Raw genomic sequence first — 16,075 nt, 5'->3', positions numbered from 1 at the left:
AAGGCTAAATTGTACTCCACAGCTTGAGTCTACAAAGTCAAGAAGTGTTAAAATACTTAAGGGTCAGGCTGGCCCTGTTGCCTAGTGGTTAAGTTCACACGCCCCGCTTCGGCAGCCACGGGTTTGGTTCCCAGGCACAGACCTATACCACCCCTCGGCAGCCACGCTGTGGCAGCGACCCACATATAAAATAAAGGAAGACTGGCACAGATGTCAGCTCAGGGACAATCTTCCTCAAGCAAAAAGAGGAAGACGGGCAACAGATGTTAGCTCAGGGTGAATCTTCCTAAGGAAAAAAAATACTTAAAGAAAATTCCTATCAACGGAGGGAATTCTATATTCTACTCAGAATATAGAAGACTCTACCTGTTTTCTCTGCTGGCCTGAAACTGCCACAGGGGTAGGGACCATGCCTTATATAAGCAATCCATAAATGCTTCCTGAGCATGTGGATGCCTGAGGAATGACACGTTTGCACTTTAATACACTTTTCCTTTGTCTTGGGGGCCATGTTTGAGAAACAGAACAAGATCTACCATACCATAAAATATATAACTTAATAAAGGCAGTCCTATACTTTGAGAGCAAATAGCATAATTACAGATCAATACCTAACTGCTACAGTCTGAATGTCTGTGTCCCCCAAAATTCATACAGTGAAATCCTAACACTTGAAGATCATGGTATTAGGAGGTGCGGAGGTCTTTGGGAGGTGCTTAGGTCATGAGGCTGAAGTCTTCACGAACGGGATTAGTGTTCTTATAAAAGAGACCCCACAGAGATCTCCCACCCCATCTACCATGTGAGGACATAGCAAGAAGGCAGCAGCTATGAACAAGGAAGAGGGCCTTTACCAGAATGCACCCATGCTGGCACCTTGATCTTGGACTTCTCAGGCTCCAGAACTGTGAGAAATAAATTTCTGTTGTTTATAACCTACCCAGTCTGTGGTATTGTTATAGCATCCTGAACAGACCAAGACACGAATGAACAAAGGGACGTAAGCATTGGACATCAACAGGGCCAACGTGACAAAGAGAAGGACAAGCAGACACCTTGCCTCCCCATGGAACAACACAGCACTACGCGGGAAACAGCCCTGCCTCAAGAATCAAACTTGAACATGGTCAAACCGCTAGATCCAATTAGCAAGTTACAGGAAACACAAAGGACAGACGAACATATTAAATTACACAAGGAAATAACCAGCAAAATCCAGCACGGGGCCTTGAAGGAGTGAGATCCTCTAGATTACAAGAGACTTAAGAGGCATGTTGACCAACTGCAATGTAAGGATGCTATTTAGATTCTGGTTAAAAAAATGTTTTAAATCCATTTATGACCAATGGAAACTTGAACCTGATCTTGGTAAATATTAACATTATTATTTTTTGTTATAATGGTATTGTAGTTATGTTTTTAAAAGGGTCCTTAGTTCTTATAGGTACATACTGAAATATTTATGGATCAAATGATAATGATGCCGTTGATTCATTCTAAAATAATATGAGAAGACACTGACAAACGCCGGCAAAAATGTATAGAAAGAGGAACCCTCACAAATTGCTGGTGGGAATGTAAAATGGTACAGCCACTTCAGAAAGCAGTTCGGCAGTTTCTTAAAAGGTTAAATATAAATCCACCACATATCCAGAATTCTACCCCACTTCTAGGGTATCACCCCCAAAAATGAAAACATAAGTCCCCACAAAGACTTGCTCATGAATGTTTGTAGCAGCGTTATTCACAGTGGCCAAAAATGAAAACAACTCAAATGTCCAGCAACTGATGAATGGCTAAGCAAAAGGTGGTATCCACACAATGGAACAGTATTCAGCCATTAAAAGGAATGAATTACTAATACATGGCACTAACAGACAGATTTGATGAATCTCAAAAACATAAGCAAAAGAAGCCAGACACAAAAAAACACATACTGTGTGATTCCATTTCTATGAAATATCCAGAAAGGGCAAATCTATAGAGATGGAAAGTAGATTAGTGGTTGCTGGGAGCTGGGGGTGGAAATGGGAATTCACTGTCAACCAGCACAAGGGATCTTATGAGGGTGATGGAAATACTCTAGGGCTGGACTGTGGCGATAGTTGCACAACTCAGTAAATTCACTAACAATCACTGAAGTGTACACTTAAAATGGGTGAATTTTATGGTATGTAAACTATACCTCAATACAGTTGTTTTAACAAGGTACAGAATCTAAAGAAAGATCAAAAGAGAAGGAATTTGAGAAGACTGAGAAAACCAGGAGAATGCAGAAAATGTAGCATGGGATAAGAAAAGTGAATGAAAAATGAAAGACCTTGTTTCCAATTAAAAAAAAAAAGAAAGAATATGAAGAGAGAAGTGACATGTGTGGGGATGGGACAGAATTAGCCACTGTTTAATGGTTACTGAGGCTGGGTGACAGCTCCATGGGAGTACATTATACTGTTCTACTTTGGTATAGGTTTGAAATTCTCCACGATAAAAAGTTTTTAAAAAGATCAACGCATATTTCTGGCACTCAGGGATCTCTTCATGCCATTCTTGCTAGTCTAGGTCTGTAACCTCATCAAACATCCTATTTCTCTTGGTCTCAAGCGAAACAAGACAATCTAATGTTGCTGCTGTGACGAGCTCTCTTTAGGTGATTTCCATGTCCTTGGGTAAGAAGTTAGAATGTTTGAGAGGAAAGAAACAGGGGGCCGGCCCCATGGCCGAGTGGTTAAGTTTGCACGCTCTGCTGCGGTGGCCCAGGGTTTTGCTGGTTTGGATCCTGGGCGCAGACATGGCACCACTCATCAGGCCATGCTGAGGTGGCGTCCCACATGCCACAACTAGAAGGACCCACGACTAAAAATACACAACTATGTACCAGCAGGCTTTGGGGAGAAAAAGGAAAAGTAAAATCTTTAAAAAAGAGAGAGAAAAGAAACAATCACAGTACTGACTATGGAGTTGGCACCACAGTACTTATCAAACAACTTACAAAGATGAAAAATACTAAGAGACTTAGCACAATAGGGAAAAATCAACCACCAGAATTACATCAGTTCAGTTTGCTTCTACCACTTAGGCCAGCAGACATCTTCATCTCTACCTATACTGTCAGTATTTACCTAATGATGCCAGCCACCTGACATTTTAATTCTAGAAATGTACAGAGAGCACTGTACTGGGAGCCAAGAGACATGATCCAGTGTGTCCTACTATTAGCTTTGTTTCAAATTTATAAGCTATATGAACTCAGTTACATAACTTAATGTAAGACTCAGGATCTTATACTATAAAATGAAAGAATTTTAAAGATCAGGAGTTCTTGACTTGGAGTCATAAGCTTGGGAGCTAGGGTCTATGGCTAAGTTTCAGCAAGATTATAAAGTCCTAAAAATGCCAAGAAAATTTTGCCTACATTTCTATCTGCACGTTTTTGGGGAGACGTTCCATAGTTTTCAGCAGTTTCTGAAAAGGAGCTAAGACTCATCTAGCTCCCTGGTGCTGAAAACCATCTCAATCAGGTAATTTTTGTTTACAAACAAGTGATACCCCAAAGTATGATGCATGGGTCTGGCTAGACTTTTTAAGCCAGGTTCTGTATTCTTTAAGCTCTACGTTTACAAAAATACAATGTTTCACGGTTTGTTAATGTGTTTTAATAAGGCAAATTTTCTACAATCCCACAACTTCTTAGAAAATGATGCATCATGAAAATAATGTACAAGGCTTTGGGTCATAAAGATTTATTTTTCTACTCCCCAGATACGTTAACCTGCTGAACCGCCTGGAGGCACGTTTTGGTCTTAGATGACTTTTAGTTGTGAGTTATAATGCAAGATCGAAAGGATCGTTCTAGGCGTATCATAAATCTCTTTTCCTAGGCAGACAATGACAGGAGCCAGGCAGAAGAAGGCAGGCCCTCTAATTAGAAACATATTTTTAAGCCTGGTTTTAAGTTCTCGGTCACGTATTTCAAGCGAGATTTGAAATTCCTCCCGGACGTCCCCCCTTTGGTCAGTCTACACAGCGCCCTAAGCTGAACTGGGAAACTGAGGCCAAGGTTCCGTGTACTTTCACGGGGCACGAGGGGATGGAGGAGTGGAGACCGCGAAAAAGCGACGTCGAGGATAAAAGTTGGAGGCGAGAAGGGAGGGGGAAGAGCAGCTGCCTATCGGCGAGGAGCCTAGGGAAGCCTGCAGGGATTGCAGGCTGGGGCTCCCGAGTCCTTCGGTGTTACGCCGCAGGTCAGCTCCTTCCCCTTTCTCAGCTCGAATCTTTTGCCCCTTCCAGACAGCCCGAGGACCCCCGCCACTCCCTCAGTTCCCAAAAGACCTCTCTCAGGAAGAGGCCATGCCCGCGGGGGCGAGCAAGCGGGCCCAATCGATCCGAGACCCCTCCTGGGCCAAAGTTGCCCCAAGCCCCGAGGGAGCAGCCTCGGCCTCCGCCCCCCGGCCCGGCCCTGCTCGGCCCTCGGCGGCCTTACCTTGAGCGCCAGGTGGTGGACGCGGCCCAGGCCGGGCTCGGCCAGCAGCTGCAGCAGTCCCAGGAGCGGGAGCAGCCGGAGGCCAGCGGTCAGCCGCGGCCAGCGGGAGCCTGAGAGGCCGCCAGCGGCCGGAGCGGCCATGTTTGTTCCAGCATCACCAGCCGCTTCCTCTCCCGCCCACTTCCGGGGTCAAAGGGCAGCGGCGCCGGAAGAGCCTGGCAGAAGGGCTTGGCGGCCCGCGGCGCGGGGACAGTGGTCATTCTCGTGGAGGGTGCGCCCCGGGAAGTCGCCGAGGGGCCCAAGCTGGCCGTCGAGTGGCCGTTCAGTTGGCCTCCCCCGTGCGGACTCTGGTTAGCCAGAACCCCCCGCGGGGACCCTGTGATCGCTGCCATGGCAACCGTCCTGGGCAGGGCCGGCCGGGGCGTCTCCTCCGACCCGCCGTGCTTTGAAAGCGCCCGTGGGCCTGCGGGACCCGGACCCCGGGGGGACCCGGCTCTCCGGGTCGGGGATGTCTCACCCTGTGGCTGCAGCGCCGGGCCTGGCCGTTGTTTGCACGAGCGGCGTTGACTTGGTGAAAAATAGCAAGTTCACGGCTTGTCATAGGTCCTTTGGGTTTTTTGAGGCGCTTCATACTAAAGTTTCAGACGAAGTGGTTGTAGTAATACGATTTCTCGAGCTTAGCTGGCGCTTCGTTACGCCTTTTGTGTGCGTTATTGCATTTAATCCTTGGAACAGTCTGGTGAGGTAGGAGGTAGGTGTTAACCATTATCCCCACTTAACAGGTAAGCAGACTGAGGCTCTGAGTCATTTTTTCCGGGTTGAGCTGGACATCACGTGGAAACTTCTAAATACTGTGTTATATTGCTTCCTGCCGTTCGTGGGACCACTAGAGGATGAGTGGAAACTTTCTTTGCTTCTAATCTGTGGAATTTATAGGGAGATCTTTAATGGGGGGATTCCTTGCACTATGCCACACATGGCTTTCTAATTCTTTAATTTTTCAAAAAATTCCATTATCTTCAAAAAATTTTTCAAAATAAAATCCCAGCGTCTGAGTAACCAATGTGTTATCAAATGAGAAATTTTCAGAAAGCATTTTAAAAATCAGCACTGTGAAAGAACATAATAGGAATGTAAAATAAGTGATATTTTTCTTTTAGGTGTCAAGAGGAAATACCACAGACAGTTGACCGATTCTTACTTTAGTAAGAAACTAGTCATTAAAGGGAAAGGTGACTTTCAAGTGTAGTTTCCTTTTCAAAGGTAGCTTGCAATGCTTTGGTGTGTTTTTATTGTTTACTTTTTAAAGTTAGATGCCCTTTTTGAGAATCTCTGGTTTTCAACTTGAATGTAATAGACTTCTAAAAACAGAATGATCAGGAAGCGTCTTAATTTCATTTAATAACATAATAGTGATGAAACATTTAAGTAGTTTATAAAATAGAAGACTTTTGTCTTTTAGTTTCTGGAAAACAGTTTTACAAGCACTTAAACTTGGGTTCTTATTGCTTGCTTCTTTTCCCTTGGGAACTATTAGGTGACCTTCACAGAGGTTTAAACCGTCTCCCAGAGGTCGATGAAGAATAGCTTCCTTCAGGCCTTTGAGAACCACATTGTACCAGTCATTAGTTTGGAATTGAAAGAAATAAGAATGGAAACACTAATGACAAAGGCTTAAAGTGAAGCATTTTTTAGACACTTTTCAAATTCTGTGAAAACTATTGTCTTGGCAATTATGTCGGCACATGATTTCTGAGTTTCAAGAAAAGGTTATTTGCATAACCATGATGCTGTAACTAGAAACAGACCTGGTCAGTAACAGAACAAGTTATGCTTGCTTCTCCCTGGCAGCATTCTCAAAGGGGCATTAAACTTTAAGGTATTGACTGAAAAGGCCTGGAGGGGCTGGAAAGACTGATGTCCTAAATCTGGCTTTTAGCCTTACTCTGTCGGTCAAGTGCATTTTATTTTTCTATTTCTTCTAACTTTTCAGGATCCACTGAAGGTTGTCACTAGTAACAGAATTTGTAATTTGAACCTAGTGTGATTAATAACATTTGGCATCAGTGTAGAAATTTCCAGAAATCTTTTAAGTAATTAATGGATTAATATTCTCTAGTTGTAGTAAGATGTAGTTGCTATTTGTTTTTCTTATCAAAAGAGTTGATATTTTAGACCAAAAACCTCTATAAAGACAGTATAGAGAACTAGAGGTCAAACTGGGACCTGGGAAGGGCTGTCCTGGTGGCGCAGCGGTTAAGTTCATGTATTCCGCTTCAGCGCCCCGGTTGGCTGGTTGGAGCCGGGTATGAACCTATGCACCGCTTGGCAAGCCATGCTGTGGCAGGCGTCCCATGTGTAAAGTAGAGGAAGATGGGCACGGATGTTAGCTCAGGGCCAGTCTTCCTCAGCAAAAAGAGGAGGATTGGCAGCAGATGTTAGCTCAGGGCTGATCTTCCAAAAACAAGAAAAATTGAGACCTAGCAATACATTCAGAAGTCAAATATCACTTTCGTTCTTTGACTTCAAACGTCATGTCTTGGGGCCAGGGGGGAGCCCATGGCCTCTTGCAGAGAGTGATCTTCATGGAAAAGCTCGGCCCTGACACGTGTTAAATCCTACGGGTTCGAGAAAAGCTTCCAGTTCACGTCTCCTCACCTTGGTGGCACAATGTGTGATTTGCTTGGCCACAGGACAGCTGTTTTTTTCTGATTTTATGCACATCTTTATACCCTTTCAGGGAATTCCATTATCGGGTGCAAAAATTGGTTGCCGTTTTAAGATTCTACTCACCATAAAGTTCCTACTTTTATCCCACTCCAACTTTTTCCACTTGACTGCCTTCTTGACTAAGTAGTTTGAATGCTAAACAGATGGAGCATTTTAAGCTAGAAACCAATGGAAGCTACTTTAAATTAAAAAAAATTCCTGAGAATTTCAGTAGGAATAGTGCTTCACCAATAGATAACCAATCAATTGTAGTTCGGGCAAGCTGTCTGGCTGCATCAGAAGTGCTTAAATGATTGCTTTTCTTGATATAATAAATAAAAATTCTCCAGAAAACAAGCTGAAAGGAAAGGGAACCGATACTTGTGCCCTTACACGCTAAGCATTTTACATGTATTCTTTCTTTTACTCTTTGCAGTAACCTTTGAAGTCAGAGCATTATTTCCATCTTACAGAGGAGGAAACAGGCTTGGAGAAGGAAAATAATTGATCCAAAGCTCTGCAGGCTCTGTGCAGGGCTGTCCAAATCTGGCTGACACTGAATCCATGCCCCCCACCAGCTCCCTCATTTCACAAATGAAGAAACCGTCGTGCAGAAGAGTGTAAATAACTTGCCAAAGGCCACACACCTAATAAGTAGTGGAACACTAGGGTCTCAATTTAACAATTACAAAACCTGTCTCCTTTAAAAGATAAGACGGGGGCCGGCCCAGTGGCACAGCGGTTAAGTGCGCATGTTCCACTTTGCCAGCCTGGGGTTTGCCGGTTCAGATCCTGGGTGTGGACATGGCACCACTTGGCGTGCCATGCTGTGGTAGGCGTCCCACATATAATGTAGAGGAAGATGGGCATGGATGTGAGCTCAGGGCCAGTCTCTCAGCAAAAAGAGGAGGATTACCAGCAGTTAGCTCAGGGCTAATCTTCCTTAAAAAACCAAAACAACAAAAAAAGATAAGATAGATACAGATAGATAGATAGAGGTATCTATATATATAAGCCCCTGAATTAGATGTTTATTAATTGCAAAGAGCATTAGAATTGCCAAAAAGCCTTAATAGAATGGTTTACCTCTAACTACACAGCAACCTATACAGGGTCTCTCTTTGTCTAGATACCTTATTTCAGTGCTAATAACGTCCTTGTGATCAGATTAGTCAGTGGAAATTTATATACTCACTCACCAAGATCATAATTGTGGGTTCTCGAGATGTTACTGAGAGGTGAAACAGGTGTACATAACCCAGACTGACTCCCTACGTCATTCAAGCATTTACATAGACAGGGTTTAGAATACCTCTTGTGAAAATTGATTGCTAAGTAGGTCAGGTCACAGTAATTTGTTAATAGTGAGAACTCCTCTTCTTAGAATTGCTGCCTCTTACTATAAGGGAGACTGAAATGGATTTAGTTTTTCCAAAAGAGAACTGTGCTGTATTTATCTTTTTCTCTGCTGGTTTATTTCTCCTTATTTTCAATCCTATTTGTTTCCATTGCTTTAAGATCAATGGCATCTTTTCCCTTTTTTTTTTTTTTGAAGATTCTAACATTTTCAATCTTTTTCCAGTTAGCACCCAAACTTAATGAAGTTAAAGATATTTGCAGTGTGATCAAATTAACCCAGTTTCATATAGATCTGCTGCTGTGGCTTTTAATGGGTTCCTATGACTATTTCCTGCTTACTCATCTCAAAAATTTCCGTCTTCATGTGGTCTCTTTTTTCCTTCTGTCCCTTCCTCTTCTTTACAGCAGCAGGTGTTTTTCCTCCTGATTAGCTTACTCGCACAAGTGGACACTGTTTTTGAGAAGTCTCCAAGAACTCAGTCAAGATTAGATCACTGTATTTGACTGAAAAAATATTCAAGCCTTGGCAGGAAGGGAAATTGAGGTGGTTACTGAGGCAAGGTCTTTTTAGATAACCTGCGTTTTCACTTACTGTTTCCAAACAGCAAACTAAACTGTGTGGCGTTGTTTGAATTTCTAACCCCTCCAAATCCTCTGGCTATTAACCTGCCTTGGGATGTAGGTGGCTGGCCATTCTGATCGCTGTGTATGTAGCCGGCTCTGGAGTAAAGAATTCCCAGACCTGGTAACTGTGAGAGCACAATATTTAAGCACACACACTAATCGAGGGGGTGGAGGGGAACTTGAAACTGAAAAAAGACAGACCAAAACAGTTTTGACAGTTTAAATTTATTGTAACTCTGTCCAACAAAGGAAGTCGACTTGGTCTATCGGCAGGGGTTTTTCAGCTCCACCCTTTCATGGAGGAGAATGATAAGCTGGTTGAAGCTGGGGTGTTTGGCTTGGAGAGAGGCGTCATTGTGAATGTTTCTAAAATAGGGCCCATTTTTGGAGTCCACAGTTATTCCGAAAAGTCAGTAGCATTAACTGAGGGAGAGAGAAAAGTTGGGGAGAAAGGGCCCAGTGGTTCAGAGGAGAGTTGGAACTCCGCAAATTCTCCATAGCTTGTCGGGAATGATGTTAGTGTAGACGCTGGGAATAGAGTGAGGGAGTCACTTATCTACCGACACGTGAGCTTTCCGTTTCCTAACCACAGGCCAGGTAACAGGTGCTCCTGTCCTTGATCCTCGCCACCCCGCGGGGAGATGGATGCGTTATTACCTCCATTCGGCGGGGGGGGGGCTCTGGGTTCCTGGAGAGGTGGAGTCCTCGTCCGAGGCCACCCAGCTAGTACGTGCGGGAGGCTGGATCGGAACCAAACACGCTATCTGTGGGCACAGCGCCTTTCCTCTTACCCACTAAGCGGCAACGTGATTTCACGTCTGAGAGTTTCTTGGCCGAACAAGTTGGAAATCACTGGTTTCAGAGATTAGAAATCACTGGTTGTGCGTCCCTGGGTTCCTTCCCCAGCCACGCGGAGCTGCTCGGTCGCTCTTGGCCTCGACGTCCCTACCCGTACAGGGCACAGACATCAGCGTACCAGGCCCCACTGCCCCCGCGCAAGGCTGCAGGCTCCTCGGGCCTCGGCGGTTCCCGGCGGTGGGGAGGGAGCATCCCGAGCGAACTCTGGTCGGCGCGAAGGGCTGCCGGGGAAAAAGATTGTCCTTCAGTCCACGGCGGCGCTCGGCGCAGGGGAGCAACCTCAGGCCCCGGCAGAGCACCGGTAATAACAGGGCCGGCTACGTTCAAAGGCGAGGGGTCGTCCCAAGAGCAGAGAGTGTGGTTGCTAATAAGTAATAAAAAAAATCGGCGGGGGGAGCCCCGGGTCCGGCCCGGCCGCGCTCCCGCCTCCCTCCGCGTGCTCCCAGACCCCCGGCGGCGCGGGCAGGGCTGAGGGCGCGGGGGGAGGGGGCCGGGGGCGGGGCGGGAGGGGGGGCCGGGGGCGGGGCGGGAGGGGGGCCGGGGTGGGGCGGGGCGGGGGGCGCGCGTGCGCGAGCTGTCAGCCCGGCCCCGCCCCCGGCGCGGCCCCGCCCCCTCCTTCCCCTCCCCCTCCCCCGCTCCCGGGTGTGGGGCGGGCGGGCGCTGCGGCGGCCGCGGCTGCTGCTTCCTCGGGCCATTTTGCTGAGGAGCGACGGGGAGGAGGAGCGGCCGAGGAGACCCCGGGCGAGGAGCGGCGAGCCGGAGGAGGCGGCGGCGGCCGCGCGGGCACCGGGCCTTCCTCGATCGCGAGGATCTCGAGGGGCGAGGAGATCGCCGGGGAGGGGGGCCGGAGAGCCGCGACCGCCGCGCGGCGCGCCCCTTCCCGCCCCCTGCACCATGAGCTGGGGCACCGAGCTCTGGGTGAGTGAGGGGCTGGGCCCGCCGCGGCGGGGGAGGGTGCCTGGCGCGCCTGGGAGGGGGCGCGGGCCGGGGTCCCCGCGGTTTGGGGGCGAGGCGCAGGTCCCGTGCCCCTCGTCGGCCTTCCCCGAGCAGGAGGTGCGAGCCGGATTCGCCCTTCGGAGGCCGGGGAGCTGGTGCGGGTCCCCGCCGGCCTGAGCAGGGGGCGCCCCGAGGCCAGCCGTGTGCATTGGAAGGAGCCTTAATCCCTCGGGGAGAGCGACCGATGCGCCGCGGGCTGGCTTCGATGGGGGCGTGGAGGCCCTCGGGTTTTCGGGGATGCGTTATTTATCGGGGCTCCCAGCCCCGAGTTCCTGAGGCTGCTTTCTCCCGGTGGAGGAGCGGGCGGATCGGGCGCTTTCCCCGGGGGCGGGGCGCCTCGGCGCGGCCGGGGCCGAGGTCTTGGGTTTTGGGGCGCAGGGGCGAGAAGCGGTGTCTTCCCTCTGGAGGCGAGGACTTTTGACTTGTGGCGGTTTGGGGCGCACTTGTAGTTCTTGAGGGGCAGCTCCGATCCTGGATTGGACGTGAGGACTGCGGCGTTTGGCCTGGAGGGGAAAGTCATCGGAGTTAGAGGGAGATTTTGTGTCACCTTCGGGAAGGGGCGTTCTCGGGGTAAATCTTTAACTGCTCCGAGGAAACGGTTTAAAATGGGGGAGGTTGGCGGTGAGGGGCGCCCTGCCGAGACCCTTAACCTGGGGGTGCGGATCGGTAAACAAGGAACGTGGTGTCTGGAATCCGTCTCCCCGGACCTGGCGAATAGAGGATGCCGAGGAGGGGAGGCTGTGGGTCGTGGAATGGAGCTTGGTTCCCTGTCTGCCTCTGGCTTCCTGGGGAAATCATTGGGTCAGGGATGGGCAGTGCAGTGTCCAGAGGGAGGAGTGGATGAAATCTCAATTATTGCGCTGAAACGTTCTCAAGATGAGGCATTTCCCATGATGAACTCGAAAGTGCCTCCTTTCAGAATTCCATTTGTAAAGGGTGTGGAGGAGAAAAGTGTAGGGTGGTGGTTGCTCTCCGAGCTGAGGCCAAGAAATCTCACGTCAAAATAAAACAAGGTAGGAGCGGCGATAGAAACAGAGCGCATCCTCCCTGATTATTTATTTATTTTTTTGGCTTTAATTGTTTTTACATAACCATTCCTTAGGCTTGGAAGCAGCTACTGTTACTAATACAAAATCCTGAAGGCAGTAGCTCGCTCAAATTAAGATAATTCATTTTATAAACATCCTCTATCAAAAGGGATGCATGAAAATTTCGGCTGCTGTTTACACATACTCATTTTAGAAATAAAATAACAGATGCTTTTAAATATTTGCACGCACCTGATTAGGCAGAATCTACCATTTTAAGCGTTGTTTTTCTTTCCTCTTCTATTCCTTCTCCACTAGCTTATCTGGGGTGGGGGAGCAAATCAGAAGTAATTTTTATCAAGAGAATAGAAATTTGGGCACAATTTTTTTTTCCTACTCGTTCAAACAAGAGAAAGGGATTATGGAGGGAAAAATACAGTATACTTCTAAGTGAAATGGGCTGCGGTTAAAAGGACTGAACACAATGGTGGACATTTCCCAGTGATGTTGGTGAATGTTGTAGAAGGTGATCCGGAAGAGAGTAGGTAGCCGTGAGAAGAAAATGGATAAAAGAGCTCCAGTTGCCCTGTATTATTCTATACACTTCTTTTTGGGAGTGGAGGGATGGGAAGGAAGGCAAAGACAAGGAGTTGTTGAAAACAAATGGGAACTGGCATATAGATGAATGATGTGAAGTCTTGGATTTGCTTCAAAATGAATTGGGATGGTGGTGGATGGGGGATATGGATGAAACAAAAGTGGTCTTGAGTTGGTAATTGTTGAAGCTGGATAAGGGGTACAGAAAAGCTCATGATACTGTTCTTTCGACTGTGTATGCTTGGAATTTTCTACGATAACAATAATTGGGAGAGATTTTTTAAGGGAGAAGGCGTGTAAACTGCTTGAAGTTTTTTTTCACTTGGTAAGTTTATGAGGAAGAATGAGTCAGTTAGCAGTTGTATATATGCAAGTGTATGTCAGTGAAGAGTGAAAGAAAAAAAGACGTCCTACTCAAAAGGCATTCTAATAGAGCTTTGGCCTTTGCCCTTGAGTGCTTATAGTTTAATAGAGGGAAAGGAATGAACACATTTGCACTAATAAGAGAGGTGCAAAATCGGAGTTTCAAGGTGAAATACCAAGAAGTCTAAGAGCCAGAGAATGTCTGTTTTCAGTTGCCTTATTTTATTAGGGGTATTTGAGATTTTAAAGAAAGACTGGAATAATGGAGGATTCTGAAAAATAGAGCTCCAGTCCTGCAGTGGGGACAGACTGTGAAATGCAGCGCAGTGGGCAGTGCTGGGCAGCCCGGGGCAGGGCAGAACGATTGAGGGTTCCCCTTGCATGTGGCTTTCGAATCATGCACATGGGTAATGAGATAATGACCGGGAGCTCAAGCCTTGGCAAAATGATGCTTCTCAATGGAGAGAGACAGAGCTATGGGTTGGCGGCCATCAGTCATTTCTAACAGGTGGTTGTACTGTCACAGATCTTCACAAATACCACCAGGTTTTACACACATTTTAGGACTTTAGTCAAAGTCCATATAGGCTGTTAAAAACTACAGGTTTCTAACACACACTTTACATTTAAGGCCTACTCGTCGGCCACATCCTGCTTTGTAGACAGAGTAAAACCTTTCTCTCTCTCTCTTTTTTTTAACAGCTCCATAGGAGTAATCGTTCAATCCTAGGACATTTTTGAGGGAAGTTTTCATACAACTATAAAAGTAGACTTGAAACCCATAATTTGTAAAAATTTCTTGGACTAGTTTGAATTTAAATCGAGGCTTTTAATTTTTGTATCAGAAGGTCATAATAAGGTATGAATGGCTGTTTTAAAGCACTTAGGTTATAACAAAATTGTTTCTGTGCAGCTCTTCATAACATTGCCTTTTAATCAACTTTTAAAATTTTTATCGAACAGCTACTATGTGCAGACTCAGACCAATCTGAGGCTCTGTAAGTCACATCGTATACGCTGAAGGATGTCTGCTTAATTCAGTGAAAACATGTAAAGTAGGCTTAACTCTAGCCTGCAACATCAGAATCAAAAGAGAGATTTATGTTTCTTTGTAAAATTAACTGAAATGCATTTACTGCAGATTTTGTTAGGAAGGTAGTGTTAATAGGGTAAGTAGCTTGCACTGACTTATTGGAATTGTGACTGGTCATTGGAGAAATGGCAAAGCAAGAGTTTCTTACATTTGAATGTTTTTTCTTTACCTACTTATTTGAAAGAAGTGGCAAGTTATTGAAGTGTCAGTTCAACTTTTTTTTCTTTCCTGAAGAAGATTCACCCTGAGCTAACATCTGTTGCCAGTCTTCCTCTATTTTGAATGTAGGATGCGACCACAGCATGGCTGATGAGCGGAGTAGGTCTGTGCCCAGGATCCCAACCTTTGACCCTGGGCCATGGAAGCGGAGCCTGCCCAACTTAACCACTATGCCATGGGGCCAGCCCCTCAATTCAACTTCTTATTAGCTTGATCATTGATGTGAAGTATGAATAAATCCATTGGAAATTTTAGCTTTCCTCATAATCGTTCTACTCTTTGCAGCTAACCAATTACTCAGTGACAGAAGCTACTTTTGTCTCCTGGTGTCCTCTCTGCCATCTTTATGTCTGTGCTTTGGTGCTAATAGGAAGGAGAGTGGCTCAAAATACCAAAAACAAGAAAGTGAACAGCAAGACTGAATAATACATATTGGTTCACATAGTAAGAAGCCACCTGTGTTGATTGTGCGTAATTTTTTCTGAATCTGTGTTTTTAGGAGAATGCCAGGCATAGAATGCGCATTCAACAGTGTGTTGAATATGGTGGTGTGCCCCTTTAAAGAGGCAGCAGCGAGTTACCCACCCGCTGTACCAGGCACAATGCCTGGTCATAGTAGGCGTTCAGGAAATATTTATTGAAAATGACTGAATCCTTTTTTTCCTTTTGTTTTAACTTTTGCTTTTTTAAAGTAATGGAAGAATAATTGTAACGCTTTTCTGCGCTTTGGCAGTTGTAAAAATTTTCTGTAATTCTAGGCAACTTTAAAAATTGTTTTAAATAGACTTTATTTCTTAGAGCCGCTTCACAGCAAAACTGAACGGAAGGTATAGAGGTTTCCCATATACTCTCTGCCCGAAGGGACATTTTTCACCTTTAAAGTGGGGCTTGAAAACTCTGTCTTCTCTGTTGTTCAAGCTCGTTGTGCCTGGTATGTCCGTGTGTGTTTATACAAGAACACTGTATCGTGTATCCGAATTTTAAGCTAGGCAATCCTGATTCTTTTTTAATCTAGAAGTAATTGACTATTAATAGTTCTAAGTTTTGGAGAATCATTACCATCTTGTGCTGCTGGATGCGGAGTGGAGGGCAGTGCTAACTACAGTTCGTAGCTCTTCTGCTGCTCTTTGTTCTCAACCCTTCAGAGGTTTCTGTTTGGGATAAACATAGCAAGACCAACAACAGGGAGAGACAGTGCTCCCGGAACTATGCTAAGTGGAGCAGAACTACCTCAGAAGATAGACTGAATCAGATTTAATTCTGTCATCCCCACCTCTCCGTTAAAACAGGCTTTGCACGCAGTCTTTTCTGGTTAGTAGATATTAAACAAACCGTGGGAGGTCTGGTGATTTTGTGGCTGATATCAGCTTGTTGCCTTCACTTGATACATTAGCTGGAACCCTAAATTTGCGTTTTTGGTAGGTAAAACTGTGTTTCAAGCATCATACGGGAGTTCTGTAAGTGTTGGTGCTGACTGTCTGACCACGTTATAAGTCTTGATTTACATTGGTACGACATGGAAAGTGTCTTTGAAGGACTATTCAAGTGTCACCCACTTCCTAGCTAAAGCTAATATTGTGTTTCCTGCAAGTATTACTCATACTTGTTTCATCAACACCACCCACATTTAAAAATAAGGCTTCATTTTCACACTTAAAAATTGCAAGCTACCAAGAATACACAAATGCCTTGGAAAATTAATCTAATTAGATTTTAGAATGTGGGTGTGAAATCTTCTGGAATTAGTGT

The 16,075-nt window shown here is 45.9% G+C and overlaps 2 protein-coding genes across 29 annotated transcripts in view; one reads left to right on the top strand and one right to left on the bottom strand.

The window, feature by feature from the left end:
* GPR107 (G protein-coupled receptor 107) overlaps positions 1 to 5,132 on the bottom strand; it is a 71,222-nt gene extending 66,090 nt beyond the window's left edge. Inside the window, exon 1 of the mRNA XM_014736087.3 lies at positions 4,481 to 5,132. Within this exon, the coding sequence (XP_014591573.2) occupies positions 4,481 to 4,621 (141 nt within the window). The 5' untranslated portion in view covers positions 4,622 to 5,132. The remainder of the gene's footprint in view (positions 1 to 4,480) is intronic.
* A 5,519-nt stretch (positions 5,133 to 10,651) lies between these two features.
* Positions 10,652 to 16,075, top strand: part of FNBP1 (formin binding protein 1) — a 121,159-nt gene continuing 115,735 nt past the window's right edge. For 27 of the 28 annotated variants that reach the window (XM_070251668.1, XM_070251667.1, XM_070251657.1 and 24 more), the window contains exon 1: positions 10,671 to 10,948. In XM_070251668.1, the coding sequence (XP_070107769.1) occupies positions 10,925 to 10,948 (24 nt within the window). In that variant the 5' untranslated portion in view covers positions 10,671 to 10,924. Of the gene's footprint in view, positions 10,949 to 16,075 lie in introns of all 28 variants that reach the window. The other variant, XM_023629141.2, reaches the window with a different exon arrangement.

Source organism: Equus caballus, chromosome 25 (assembly GCF_041296265.1).
Source record: "Equus caballus isolate H_3958 breed thoroughbred chromosome 25, TB-T2T, whole genome shotgun sequence".
NCBI classification, from domain to species: Eukaryota; Metazoa; Chordata; class Mammalia; order Perissodactyla; family Equidae; genus Equus; species Equus caballus.
This window is presented reverse-complemented; position numbering and strand designations above follow the sequence as displayed.